This window comes from Jaculus jaculus, chromosome 7, assembly GCF_020740685.1.
Source record: "Jaculus jaculus isolate mJacJac1 chromosome 7, mJacJac1.mat.Y.cur, whole genome shotgun sequence".
NCBI lineage: Eukaryota > Metazoa > Chordata > Mammalia > Rodentia > Dipodidae > Jaculus > Jaculus jaculus.
Genome location: NC_059108.1, coordinates 153,402,901 through 153,418,023, shown reverse-complemented (window position 1 = coordinate 153,418,023; position 15,123 = coordinate 153,402,901). Strand labels below are relative to the sequence as shown.

The 15,123-nt window shown below is 45.9% G+C and overlaps 1 protein-coding gene across 3 annotated transcripts in view; it reads right to left on the bottom strand.

The window, feature by feature from the left end:
- Nucleotides 1-568: 568 nt before the first annotated feature.
- The window catches only part of Atg2b (autophagy related 2B), a 79,869-nt gene continuing 65,314 nt past the window's right edge, over nt 569-15,123 (bottom strand). For 2 of the 3 annotated variants that reach the window (XM_045153858.1, XM_045153859.1), the window contains 8 exons: nt 14,056-14,134; nt 12,722-12,929; nt 8,649-8,718; nt 8,228-8,310; nt 7,273-7,394; nt 6,806-6,960; nt 5,474-5,623; nt 569-1,822 (listed from right to left, as the gene is read on the bottom strand). In XM_045153858.1, coding sequence (XP_045009793.1) covers nt 1,592-1,822; nt 5,474-5,623; nt 6,806-6,960; nt 7,273-7,394; nt 8,228-8,310; nt 8,649-8,718; nt 12,722-12,929; nt 14,056-14,134 — 1,098 coding nt within the window. In that variant the 3' untranslated portion in view covers nt 569-1,591. Of the gene's footprint in view, nt 1,823-5,473; nt 5,624-6,805; nt 6,961-7,272; nt 7,395-8,227; nt 8,311-8,648; nt 8,719-12,721; nt 12,930-14,055; nt 14,135-15,123 lie in introns of those variants that run through there. The other variant, XR_006638066.1, reaches the window with a different exon arrangement.

Here is a 15,123-nt window from a genome sequence, read left to right as displayed (position 1 = left end):
AGCCATGTGCCAGAATCCGACCCATACCCTGGGATAGAAGCAATCAGGCCTCTCCCAGTCCTGGCCATTAAACCATCCTCCCTCAGCGCGCAAGGCCGCAAAGGGAAGGAGGCTGTCACTCCTCACCGGGGCTCCTGGGATAGATGCCATTTTGTTCACTTTCTGTAAGGCAGCTGAGATTTGGGGCCAGCATTCACTAGTGATTGGTATGCCGTACCCAGGGTGGCTTGGTCACGTGGAATGGGCACCTAAGCCTTAGTCTTCTCACTGGAAGCATGACAGTGTCAGCAGGAATACCGGTTCAACAATGGCTCAGGTTCTCATGTGCCCCGATCCACTCTCTGCCCTTCACTCCCACCTTAACCCCCACCTTCTACTTTATAAAACGAGGAGTTGCAGCTCTGTCGCGCACTTCTAAACAGCGATGAACGAAGCCCCGGCTTCCTTGTGCCGACTGCTCTGTACGCAGGGCTGCAGACGAGCACCCCGCAGTGTGGAGACGCTGCTCCACGTCCCAGGCAAAGCACAGGAGCGCGCCAATGAACATGCTCTAAGAAAAGCAAAATACTCATGGAAGCAGAGCACAGCTCTACCTTTAAATAAAAATACTTTATTCATTCCTGACAGGTTATCAAAATGTACACTGTTAACCAAGTAAAAATGGTACTTTGACTTAGCTGATGGGGGCATTGTATGGAGGATTTTTATTGACTTTTCAAAAATAAAAACCGCTCCCAGGCTCTCTGTCCACATGTCCCAACAAGTCGGCGCTATGTCTGCTTAAAGCTGAGCACACAAGCAAGACCCCGGCGCCTGTTCCCACAGCGCACACGCTCACAGACACTGGAAGGAAGCCGAGACACCGGGGCTACTCTCCTTTGCCAAAACCTTTCAGACAATTTACTCTCTTCATACTCTGTGTAACTTTGTAAATGACATCAAGGATACAGCACATCTGGTATGAATGAATGTAAACACACAGGCAGACACACACGCACACGCACACGCACAGGATAAAGTGCAGCACAACAGACCACGTCTGCGACATTCACTTTCTCCAGCCCGCAGGGTCCCAGGTCCGGGAAGCGACGAGCAGCGCGCACACAGCCCGCAGGCAGGCCGCGTCCTCAGACCACCAGCACCCTGGAAATCCCATCGGCTTTGTCTCCCCCATGGCTTCTCTCACCCTCACACAAGTTTTCAAGTCGTGAGTTGACCGCTCACCTCCCCAGAACTGCAAGAATGCTCTCCAGTGCTTCAAGCGCGCTCTACACTGGAAGGAGGTCTCCAAGGACACCTTGTCTGTAACAAGAGGACGCGCGGTCATCTTAATAAAGGAAAGTACTCAACTTGGCAGCGTATGCTTTACCGACCTTTGACACTAGCCACCAAACATTGCCACAGGCAAGTTCCAAACTAGCCCTAGCACATCACAAGGTTTTGGTTGCATATTCTTTTGACAGTGAATTATTTAACTAAAAATGCTTTTGTTCCTGAGATGAGCACAAAAACTTAAATGATCTTCTGCAAAGCTGCCACCAGGACACCACGCGCCTTGTTCCACCCTCACTCTCAGCAGTCACACCGGAAGTCAGTCCTCCCCGTGGCGCCATTTCTGTGACTCGTCCTGTCGAACATCCGGTCTAATCTGGTTTCTCATGCCGCCCAACACGTTCGATGTCGCTTCTGTGGCGACAATGAGAGGTTTCACCACAGCTGGTGGAATCTGGCGCAGGACTTCGCCCACGGCCCCGGTGACGCCTCGGCTCTCGTGCTCCCGGGCCGCCGTTTCATAAATGGTCTGAGCCGTGTCCGTGATTCCCTGTGCACAGGGCAAGGGGAGAGAGAACACGGTTATCTCAGATTACGTACTTAAAGTGTAGTCATCAGCACGTTTTCTACCAAACCTAAATAAAAACAAGCTAAAACTGTCACCAGCTGTTGTGAAAGTACTTAGACGGCTGACTTTCTGGGAAAACCTAAGTGTGAAAGAAAGAGGCCGTTACGACGGGGCCGGCACTAGAGTCCGAAAGGGGGAAGGAAACACGAGATGATGCGGTTAGCAACATCCAAGGCGGCAAACACGGCTTCTGGAACAAGCGCCCTGGACAGCCTGTGGTGAGGGTTTCTTTGAAGAAATACAGATGCATTGTCCCACTGAGCTCCAGGATATCATTTGTTTGAAATTATGGGCCGTGTATTAGTAGAGATAACCGCAGAACACTCAATTAAAGATCCAAACAGGACATTTTGCTGATTAAATACACAATTCTGAGAACAAAGTAGAAACCTATTACTTAATGGCCAGATCAGCGCTTGCAGCTCTGCTGTGGCTCCTACTAGCGTCAGGACGCGCAGCTGCTACGCCTGAGGCCGACAGCTCCAGCGCAGGGCAGCGCAGGGCCGCATGTCCCACGACTGAATACCTGACACCTGCCTAGCACTGGCTCTCCAAGGGGCAGGAGGCACAGCTGCATTCATGGGAACAGGGGACAGAAACTGATTCGCAGAAACAGCACAGACCTCTTCTAGTCCAGAATCTAGCTACCACTTTGTCCAACACAGCAGGGTCTCTACCTAGTACAGCAGGCAGACATGTGGGCCACGCCAGGGGCAAATACAACACACACACACACACACACACACACACACACACGAAGAACTAAAAGACATGCAAGTGGTATTTTTAAAACTATCCAAAGCAAGGGGTGATGGGCCACAGCTGTAATTCCAGACCTAGGAAGCAAGGCAAAAGGATCCAAAGATCAAGGCTAAGTTGAGCTACACAGCAGGACCCTGACTCAGACAGACAGACAGACACACTATCTAGAAGCAAGAGAAAGCGTGAGTACAATAAAGACAGCGCCTCATAGGCTGGGGAGACAGCTCCGTGCTGGCTGACGACGCGCCGCTCAGGCTGGGTGCCTAAGCTGGATTTCCGGAACCCACGTGAACAGCAGCAGGAAGCCATGGTATACTTCTGCAATCCTGGCACACTGGCACCGAAAGCAAGACGGGAGGCAGAGACATGCACACAGACATGTACACACACACACACACTCACCCAGCACTACTCAATGACGACCAGGGGTTCTGGAGCATGCTGACTGCACCATGTTCAGAGACACACAAGGAGACCTAAGACCTCAGCCCATCAGTAAGCTGTGCGGCCTTTTACTCACTGAAATGAGGAATAAAACCCACTGTCTATCTTCTGTGGAGTGTTAAAATTTAACACAGTGCATCACAAGACGTTGACCCAGGTTGAGTCACAGCCAGTGTCCAACAAGTAACTTCCAGGTGACTATGACTGACCACTCTCAGAAGGACCTGACTTCCAAGTGCAGCTATGGGCCCCAAGTGTTAGATCTGTGAGCCACACAGTCTCTTTTAGAGGAAGAATTCCACTTTAGATCCAATTCTCTGAGACTCCAGAGGCTACTTTGGTCCAGTGCAGAATGGGTTACTCCCTCTATCGTCAGGACATAATCAGAAACACTTTAACAGGATCCTCTGGGTGATCCCAAAGAGAATGACTACAGGCTTGCTTACACCATATGAAAAAGCACAGCAACAAGATGAACCTGGGAACGTTCAGACAAGACTCCAAAGGGCCAGGCTTCCCTGCCACAGACACCAAAGAAGACTGGCAGTGCAGACTACACTACATGTCCAAATTCCCTCAGTCACCCTGTACCCACTCTACCCTGCAGAACTTGCCACACGCATGCACAAAGGCACGCCTAGAGAAACAACCCCTAAGCAGTATCTTAGGGGGAAATGGGGACTAAATTTCCACTGTAAGGAAAATAACGAGCTGGATGCAGAGAAGACTCCACAGGTAAAGGCCCTGCTGGCAAAGCCTGATGGCCTGGGTTCAACTGCCCAGCACCCATGTAAAGCCAGATGCACAGAGTGCCATGTGCACCTGGAATTTGTTTGTAGTGGCTGGAGGCCCTGGCACCCCCATTCTCCTTCATTCTTTCTCTGCTTGCAAATAAATAAAAACCATTACAAAAGAAAATAGCCAACTATACCATATTCCTGTAATAAAATACTGTAAAATCATTTAAATTATATTATTTGTATCCACATGAACATGTCTTTACTTAGTTATGTGAGAGAGAGGCAAACAGAGATAGAGACAGAGAAGGAGATAGAGGGGGGCGAAGTCAGAATGGGTATACCAGGGCCTCTAGCCACTGCAAACAAATCCTAGACACAAGCACCACCTTATGTATATGGCTTATTGGGTCCTGGGGAATTGAACTTGGGTCCTTTAGCTTTGCAGGCAAGTGCCTTAACTGATAAGCCATCTTTCTAGCCCCGCATGGACATATTTTGAAAGAAGTAAGATGCAGAATGATATACATGGCATCATTTATGCAAATTGAAAATATAAACATTGGTATGCCTTGCTTATGAATACTTACATAATAACATTAAGAAAACATGTACAGAAAAAATGTGTGCCACCTTTAGGATATGGAAGGCATAGGGATGAGGTCAGTGAAGCAATGTACCTAAAATCCTATTTCTTAAAACAAACTTGAGGCAAACAGCAAAGCACATGGGCCTGCTTCTGCCCGGCTCTGCACACTCGAGGAGGGAGTGGACCCACCTGCCCTCACCTCTTCATGGGGCTCGCCAGTCACAACCCAGCTCTCTTCTCTCACGTCACGTCACATGCTGCTACTGATGGCTCCCAACTGCCTCCCAGGGATTCCTCCAAATCACACTAAAATCACTGAACGGGGCCGGAGAGATGGCTCAATGGTTAAGGTGCTGGCCTACAAAGCCTAAGGACCCAGGTTCAACTCCCCAATACCTATGTAAAGCCAAATGCACAAGACGGCACATGTGTTTGCAATTCCTTTGCTGTGGCTAGAGGCCCTGGTGTGCCCATTCTCTCTTTCAAGTAAATAAAATTAAAAAAACCATTGAATGCCCTTTGGGTGGAAGCCAGGACAACATGGAGGCTGGTTCAGCTCAAGTCTCTGAAGGGTTAATAAAGTTCTAAAGCTGCCAAGACAAGCTGACCCTGAAACAGAGGCTTATGGATGAAAGTCAAATTCCTTGGTATTAACATGTCCCCAGACCTTGGACAGAAAAAGAAACCCCTGTGCAACAAGAAGCCACTGTTCTACACAGTAACATGTACATCTCCTGAAGACAGCGCAGTTTTAATCTTAAATCTTGCCACTTCCTCATCAGCAAGGGACATGGCCTGGTTCCTGCCTCATTTTCCTGTCCCACATCCTGGCTTAGGCTTTTCTTGTCCTTCATCTTGTATAACAGTCTGCTCAGCTGTAAATGCACCACTGAGGCCGCAGGTCTAAAGAGAGGTCTTGCAGCCACTTCGCTGCATGACCCCGAAACAGAACTCTACAGCTGTTGAGGTCTGGCTTCCTTTCTCATTCACATCCCCCCAGGTGGTTCTGATCCCGACTCAGATCTAAGAGTCTCCACATACCTCTTTCACAACACTGTAGGCCTTGGCCACGCCTTCCCGCAGGTCCACAGGCTGGTGGGCTAAGCGATGACGAGGAAACCTTTTGATCTTCTTGGGCTCAATGGAAAGGGTACCAGGAGACACCATGTCATAAGCAGTCTCTGCTGCTGCCTGGGCCATTGGGGGAGAAGAAGAAAGGAGTGAGAAGCGTCAGCAGTGCAGCAGGGAGCCCACACCCCACAGACAATGCCGCCATGCTGGACTCTGCACAAGAACACGGAAGGATGTTAAGAACTCACGCCTAGCCGGGCGAGGTGGGGCACACCTTTATCCCAGCAGATGGAGGTGAATCACTGGGAGCTCTAGGCCAGCCTGAGACCACACAGTGAATTTCAGGTAAGCCTGTGATACAGTGAGACCCTACCTTGAAAAACAACTGCTAGACTGAGCTAACTTAACTTACTCAGTCCCTTCCTCTCACTACTGAGCACAACCAGTATCCCAATGTTAGTCTATAGCACTTAAGACTTAACAGAACAAACCTTATTTACTTCTGTACTAAGCATTCTTTAATTAAGCTGGGAATCTTTCACACAGACTGGTAAAGTAAATTCTATTAACTTACTGGTCGTTATTTATCTGAAATATGCAAATAAATTTGACATGTATTCCATCACTTTGTGAACTGTTTATTGATAGACATCTAAACAGCTAAGTGCCAAAGTGGGGCATGGTGGGATCCAGCACTCAGGAGGATCAAATGTTCAAGGACTACACAACAAGATTATATGGTATTATTTTAAAATATGACCCAGGAAAAATCAATAATAGCCAAGGGCAGGGGAGATGGCTCAGTAGTTAAAGGTGCTTGCTTGTAAAGCCTTCCAGCAAAAGTTCAATTCCCCAGTACCCACATAAAGCCAGGTGCACAAAGTGGCACATGCCTCTGGAGTTTGTTAGCAGTGGCAGGAGACCCTGGCATACTCATTCTCTCTCTCTCAAATAAATAAATAAAAATATTTCTTTAAAAAACAGTCCAGTTGGCTGGAGAGATGGTTTAGCGGTTAAGCGCTTGCCTGTGAAGCCTAAGTATCCTGGTTCAACGCTCGATTCCCCAGGGCCCACGTTAGCCAGATGCACAAGGGGGCACATGCATCTGGAGTTCGTTTGTAATGGCTGGAGGCCCTGGTGCGCCCATTCTCTCTCTCTGCCTTTCTCTGTGTCTGCTGCTCTCAAATAAATAAGTAAAAATAAACAAAAAAATTAAAAACAAACAACAACAACAAAAAAAACAGCCCAGTCGTTCACAGAGGCTCTGATTAGTCCAGACGGCGTGCGCAGCAGGGGAGGCACCTGGATGGTCTGCACCATTCTGCTTGTGAGTTCCAAGGCAGCCATTGCAGTTGAGGTACCGAAGGAGGCAGCACCTCTCTGGAACCCTCTGACGATACGGCCGTCCTTTCGGTACTGCTCTATTGGGAGCCAAACCAAGTCCTTCAAGCCTTGAGCTAGAAGAGTCAACACACAGAGGTCAGCAGGCATCCTAACCCTGAGTGGGGATTTTTACCCTGAAACTAGGAGCAAAGTTGAATGTGTATTAGTACAAATGTGGGGTTTCCAGAAAAGTGTTCTTCACATGGACTCTTGGGGACATATGTAACCCCAAGAAAGAGAAAGAAAGAAAGAAAGAAAGAAAAAAAGAAAGAAAGAAAGAAAGAAAGAAAGAAGAAAGAGAGAGAGAAAAAGAAAGAAAGAAAGAAAGAAAGAAAGAAAGAAAGAAGAAAGAGAGAGAGAGAGAAAAAGAAAGAAAGAAAACCCACCTAATTGCACCAGTGAATGCATAGGCCCAACACCTCCCAGGATTCCTGGCAGCTGGTTCTTCTTAATGTCATTGAGCCATTCGGTAATGGCATATGAGAACAATTTGTCAACACCTAGCAAACTAGAGTAAATGACTATTAGTATAAAGACATGAGGCTTTACACTTAGAGCAGGACTTTGTCACTTTAAACAAATTAAGTGCAAAATACTACAGATGCCTCAGTAACAGCTGAACATTTTTTAAATCACCAAGAAATACAAACAAAGCAGCCTCTTAACTCTGTCTAAATTCCTCTTATTAGAGACACTGCCAGCCACACAGACGGGGTCAGCTGCATGCTGGCATCTGCAGAGCTTAGGAGCATGCGAAGCACGCTGCGCCACCACTCCTTCCCAGGCACCTCAGGCTCGGGCCTGGGTCTGACCCAACAACTCACAACCAAACTGTGGGAACTTCCAGTCTTTTCACTCAATGAGCTAATTTTCAACTTCAGCAAATTATTTAAAGTATCTTAGGGCTGGAGGGATGACTTAGCAGTTAAGGCGCTTGCCCGCAAAGCCAAAGGACACAGGTTTGATTCCCCAGGACCCATGTAAGCCAGATGTACAAGGTGGAACATGCATCTGAAGTTCATTTGCAGTGGCTGGAGGACCTAGTGTGTCCATTCTCTGTCTGTGCCCCTCTCCCTCTCTCTCTATTTTTCTCTGATTCTCTCAAAAAAATAAAAACTTTTAAAAAATTTAAGTATCCTAAACCACAGATACTTTTAAGAAATACCACTTTACCCAACTACTTCTGTTCCCTCAGAATAAGCCAGCCAGTAGTGGTCCTCTACAAGTGAGCTCTCTGCAGACAACACTAGTATGGCGTGCCTGCTCACTAAGACTCCACTTCTGCTTCATAAAGCAGCGCTACTAATTCAGCTTAAAGCCTCACACACGTCACTTACTCACCCATGCCGATAGAAGAGCCTCTTCAGCTTCAGCTCCGAGCAGTTTAGCTGGGCCAGTCCAATCAAAATCCCAGCTAATGTACCCTTTAAAATGAAAAATAGCAGGTTACTCTATAAACTAAGGAGAGAATCAGTGCAAAACACAGTTGCTGTATGGGAAAATCAAAGCAATGTTCATTAATGAAGACATGTACTTGAACTATTTACAGGAAAATACATTTTGTAGTATGGACAACCCAATATATCAGGTAGTGCTCCATATGTACCAAACAGTACTCTTGGTATTAATGTAAAAGTGGTGACTTCATGCCTAACATGCACTCATAAATAAATGATGACAGGACAGAGCCCAGTGTGAAAGATGAGGCCATCGGAACACAGAGAGAAGGTTTTGTAGAGTATATCTGAGCAAATTTCCAAACCTGATCCATTGACACATGTTTGCCATGATAATCAAGTCGAATAGGAACTTCTGACGTGAATCGGAATTCTCTGGAGATTAAAAAAAAGGCAGTTATTTATATTCAAAAACTGCTAATAACTGAAATTAGATATGTACATTTGTTAAATTGGAGAATAAAAACAAAACTACAACATAAATCATGTGACTACTTTATGGTCTAAGTAAAAAAAAAAAGTCATAGGATGGTATTGTATATATGTGTGTAAAAGAATAGATTAATGGGGGTGAAAAGGCCCCAAATGAGGTCTGGGGAAGAGATTGGGTAAAGGAAAGGTGGAGGGACAGCTAATCAAAATCTAAGAGGATATAAATAAAACATATGAAATCCTACTTTTTTAGGCAATGGAACACTCAGGAGTCATAGATTGGTGCTAGAAAATTTTCAATGCCAGGGATGGGATATCTTCCAGTGAGTTTTGGCCAGGGAGATCCCTGATGCCCCCAAAACATTATAGACCATTGCTGAGGCCCTTGGTTTCCCACCAGGAATAGATGGTAAGACCCTATTGCTGAAGACTCCATATACTTGGGCCACAAAGCCACTGAGAAATCTCGCTGGAACGGAGCTGATAACTTCCTCCATGTAGACCAGCTGACAGAAAGCTGGAAGAAGCCATTCTGCATGCAGTTCAATGGGAGAAAGAGAAATCACCAGTAAAGATACCCAACAGTGGACACTGCAAGCCTTATAATTGGCCAGCCAGGCCAAATGAACCAACAGGTGCAATAGTGGCATGTCTGTTATGGGGAAAATCAACTGCCCCCTAATTGGACTGGAGGCCCGCTCCGTGGGAAGTGAATACATCCCTGATACTGAAAACTTAAAACAGGGGTAGTCATGAGCCCTAGGGGTGTAACATCTGCTGTTGTCTGGCCAAATGTATATACTATGCTTATCAAACTGCCCAATAAGCACTTCTGTTAATGTTCATACCCTTATATTAATGCTACTCTCACTTTTGGTTGAGAATCTTCTCTTTTCAGATGGCAGTGACCTTGGGATGACTCAGAAGGTATCATGGTGATGGAAAGAAATGACCGCAGTGTTCAGTACTGCAATATATCTCTACCACATCTTCCAAGGCTCAGGGTCTAATGCGGAAGAGGTGGCGGAAAGAATTTAAGAGCCAAAGGAAGGGCAGGAGTCCATACAACATGCTCCCTCCAGACACAAAATGGCCTGGATATCCATGGCCTCACAGTGCCTGATACTACCTTCATAAGACCATCATTAAGAGGAGGAAAAGATCAAGACATCAAAAGTAAAAGAGAGACTGATTGAGATGAGGAGGAGGTATGATGGAGAATGGAGTTTCAAAGAGGTAAGTGGGGAGAGGGAGGGTATCACCATGAGTTATTTTTTATAATCATGGAAGTTGTTAATAAAAAAAATTTTTAATTTTTAAAAATGTATTTTACATCTATATTCTCCTGAAGTAAGATAACCGAAAGCAAATGGCTGATCAATTATATCTGTTACATTTAAATATTCTCACAAAACATTTTTTGGTTTATTAAATGTTTATTCTCAGAAAAAATATTTCCATAGATATTGTCAATTCAAAAAGAGAACAAACTAAGAAAAATAACCTTCACATTAAGCCAGTCCATATAACCACCCTGAGAAAGGGAAGAGAGAAGAGCAGAGACAGGGTACCAAGGCACGAGCCTCAGCTTTATTAGGGAGGGCAGGGTGGGCAAGCTCAGTGTCCTCCTCACTGTAAACATGCTACCTACATTGGCAAATTTTGGTTTGAAATTAGTACTTGTAAGTAAGATGTCAATATATTAACTTGGGGATTGAAATTAAAATGACCCAGCAAAGACACAGAGTTAACAAAATGAGTAGATTTTAAAAGCTCTGAACTCAGCAGTAGGATCTGAAACACATTTTCCCCACAGACTTGATAAATGTTAGTGGTCTCGCATGCCAAGCCATCTCAGAAAAACTCAATCTCCCCTGGGATGGACATGCTATATTTACATCAATCTGTACAAGAAACCTGGGATCTCAGGGCACCCCCCACCCTGAGTACACATCTCCAACTAGGTTTTTGGGCCATGAAAGCCACAACAGTCCCTCTTGCTTTCCCATTCTTCCCCATGGCACATAGCAGCAGAAACCATTTATTTTCATTACTTATACTTTCAATTGAAAGGACCTTCTTCACAGTGCCTAGAACAAACCCCAGAATACCTGAGTGCCCTCCCCGCATGAACGTCTAGAGGAGGGAGACGACGACGACACCTCTGGAAGAGCACTGGCCGGGGGACACTGACTGGGAGAGTGGACTGCTGCCCTGCCAGCCACGGCTGCGCGGCGCTCAGCAAGGCCGTTCACCTCTGCGCACTGGCTTCCTCCCTGCTATGTGAGGTATTCAGACTATACCACTGATTACCACCTGAGGATTCTTGACCTTCTGGGAGAATAGACATAAAATCTACAAGCTATTTTCAATATTTACTTATTTGAGAGAGAGACAGAGCAAGTATGAGAATGGACACACCAGGGCCTCTTGATGCTGCAAATCAGCTCCAGATGCACACAACACTTTGTACTTCTGACTTTATGGAGGGAATCGAACCTGTATCTGCAGCCTTTCCACCAAGCACCTTAACTACTGAACCACCTCCTCAGCCCAATTTTTATATTATATCAAATTTTTACATTATATTAAAAAAACTTAACAAAAAAATAAGCATTTACCTAAGCAAATAAACTATACAAGTCAATCTTAGTTAAGTTAAAAAAAAGAAAGTGTCAAGCCGGGTGTAATGAAAGGCATGTGTCTGTAATCTCCCTACCTAGAAGACTGAGGAGGGAGCATGACAAACTTGAGTCTACCCCAGCAGCTTATCAAGTCCTAGTCTCCAAAGGAGAAAGAAAGTATCAATTTCCTCTGCTGTAGGCCCATGTCTACAAAACCTGGGCTGAAGTCATCTAGAACCGCCGGACACGTCTATCCTGTGACCTTTCCACTTCTCATCTGCAGCTCTTATATCACTGCCATTGCCACACAGAAGATTTCACACGCACGACAGCACTTCCAAACACAGCCTACATGCGGCAGAGCTAAGGCCTAACCTCACAACCTACAAGGGAAAAGACAGACTCTGGGGGGCAGAGTTCAAGGCCACCCTGAGAAAATTTGCTTCCACCTTCTAAGTTGTTAGTTCCCCCCCTATTAACAGGGGGGAAATGCAGAACTCCAGGGAAGGCCTTGCTCTTCATCCATTCCTTTTCTAGTGATGACAAGGCTCTATCCCGACCAACAAGGGTCAGGGAAGAGTACAGGAAGAACGCACAGCTCGGGCAGGGAAGGCCAGATTTTGGAGTAGGGCAAGCAGAGTGGGCAGCCCATCGTTACTACAGCAGGTGGTGGCAGCCGCAGGGCAGGGAGTCGAGCATCCCAGGGAGATAGGTAGGGAGAGACCCAATAAGGATGGGGAAGGGCAGAGAGAAAAATTAGGTGGAAGCAAAAAGATGGTAATGCCAAAGTCGAGGACAGATAGGCAAAAGCGTAGTCATATTTGGGACATACAACATGCCACACTGAAAGGAGGGACAGAGAAGTCAGGAAGAAACAAGAACTTCTCCAAATTCAATCCAGAGATGAGTCTTTACCAGGGCATGTGTAAGTAAGGGTGCAAATTAAGTGTACACCACATGTATATAAATAACACCAGCTTATAAGCAGTGCAACAACCTGGTATCTCCTCATGATACAGCTATGTCCCATCACGACCGCCAGTGCACTTACATACTGCAGAGCCACCTTCAAACTCCCGAACGGGGCTGAGAGGATGGCTGAGAGGTTAAAGGTGCTGCTTACAACGCCTGCCAACCTGGAGTCAATCCTCTAGGACCCACTTAAGACCAGAAGCACAAAGTGGTGCACATGTCTGGAGTTTGCAGTGGCAAGAGATCCTAGAGCACCCATACTTTTCCCCCCTCTCCCCCAAATAAACCTAACAAAAACTTTTTTAAAACGCCAAAAGAACTTTGCTTGTTATCAAAGTGAATGGATCTACCTAAAAAACACAGGCTGGTCAGTTAATGGCGCTTCCTCGGCTGAGAAGTCCTGTTCGGCCACTCCATTAGCCTCCTCCACTGAATTGGCACGATCATTGAGGGAATTTTGTTTTGGCCCAGGGAAAGAAACCACTAGATTTGGCTCCTTTGAGGTACTCAAATGCCTTGGCAAACTGCAGGTGACATCAGCTCCAGGAGACTTTTTCACTGAAAATGTAATGTGCACATTTCAAAAGTTAGCTATGCTTCCTTAGAGCAACCGTTTGTATCAATCTAGACTTAACTGGTTTGGGTACATTTCATTGAATAAATATAATTCTGTCACACAGAAAATTTGCTTCTACCTTCTAAATTATTACTTTTACATAAATTACATCTGTGTTGATAAAAATAATGCAACACACACCTAGTGGATTCAAGGTCAGCCTGGGCTAGAGCGAGACCCTACCTCAAAAAAAAAAAAAAAAAAATTAAAACAGACAGAGGAGATAGCTCAGTGGTTAAGAGCACTTGCTAGCAAAGCCTGCTGTTCCAGAGTTCATTTCCCAGTACCCTCATACAGCCAGATGCCAAAGTGGCACATGCATCTGAAGTCCACGTGCAGCAACAAGAGGCCCTGGTGCACATATAATCTTTCTTTCTCTCAAACAAACAATTTTTTTTTTTCAAAGTAGAGTCTCACTCTAGCCCAGGCTGAGCTGGAATTCACTCTTTAGTCTTAAGGTGGCCTTGAACTCTTGGCAATCCTCTCATCTCCACCTCCCAAATGCTAGGATTAAAGGCATGCACCACCATGCCTGGCCTAAACAAAATTTTTTTAATTAATTATTTTGGGGGGTTTCAAGGTAGGGTCTCACTCTGGCCCTGGCTGACCTGGAATTCACTATGGAGGCTCAGAGTGGCCTTGAACTCACGGTGATCCTCCTACCTCTGCCTCCCAAGTGCTGGGATTAAAGGCATGCGCCATCACGCCTGGCTAACAAAAATATTTTTTAAAATAAAAATTTCAACCTCACTATGGAATGAAATAAATACATTCACTCAGTAGAAACCATACTTTGAATGTGAATTTTGAACATTTCCCAAGCTAGCACTATGTGGAGCCATACTCTTGTGATGCTGGGAGGCCTCAGCCAGCTGCAGCTCCATGAGCCCCACTCCTGAGAGGAGGAAGCAAATGCCACACAGTGCAGGCGCTGCTGAGGCCTGGTGCTCAGTAGGGTACACGGCTCAAATTCATGGTCCCTCGTGATGGCACTCTCAGGAAGCAACCCATCCTAGGCACAGGGCATCTGCACTAACTACCGGACTTCCGGTGGAGCATGTTAAATACCTTCTGGATCTGGAGTCAGGAGAACCTCCACTTCTGTAGAAAGACTTGTGAAGAAATCCTTGAGGAAGAACAAGGCATCCTAGAATGGAGAGATGCCAGTATGACAAAAAAGGAAGGAGGACATCTATTTCTAAGACTACGAAGGAAAGTGTCACATTCCCCACAGCACTCACTACTGTACAAGTGTAAGTTATTAAGCACTTACTCCCTATTAGGCATTAATCCTACTCATTCCCCCTGCCCACACACACACCTACACACCTCCCCACTAGTTTTCACAACTCTATAGAAAAATTAAAGACACAGTAGGAATAATGTCTAAAGTAAACAGAATGTAAAAATATTGTCTAAATGTTAGTCTTCTTGCAACTAGAACATTCTCAATCCTCCTTGGCATGAGTTCTCCTGAACTGATGATGCTGACACCCTACGAATGACCACTAGCCAGTTTATACCAGATACTTACTATGTGCCACAAAGTGCCCAGTGACTTAAGTTTTGCTTTTACCACTGTGACATTGCCTCAACACATCTCCTTCACTGGACATGATATTTAAAGCCAGGTGTGGTGGCTCATGTCTGTAATCCTGCCACTCGAGGCTGAGGCAGGAGGACTGCTAATGGTTTAAGAACAGCCTGGGCTGCATGGCAAGTGACAGGCCAGCTAGGGTTACTTAGCAAGAGTAGTATAGTCACCTCTGACATGTCATTATAAACAAAAACCCTGTCTGTGGAAACCGCACTGACAGCTGCCCTCACTGGCAGCTCCCCTTTGCTCACTCAAGCTGGCAATACAGGATGAAAGCACAGAAGCAAGTGCCCAAGCCTGTCCTTTCCTACTCCTGCCTTCCTCAGAGCCCAACATTAGCAAACATTAACACTGTACCAAAACAGAAGGTGAAGCTGAGTTCCAGGGTCACAATATGGCTGCCACATCAAAAATGTCTGACACCATTCTCCTTCCCTCCCTCGCTCCCTCTCTCTTGTTTTCTTTTTGGTCAAATGTGTGTGTGTGGGGGGGGGGGGAATTGGCCACCCTGAGTCTACATAGAGAATTCCAGGTCAGCC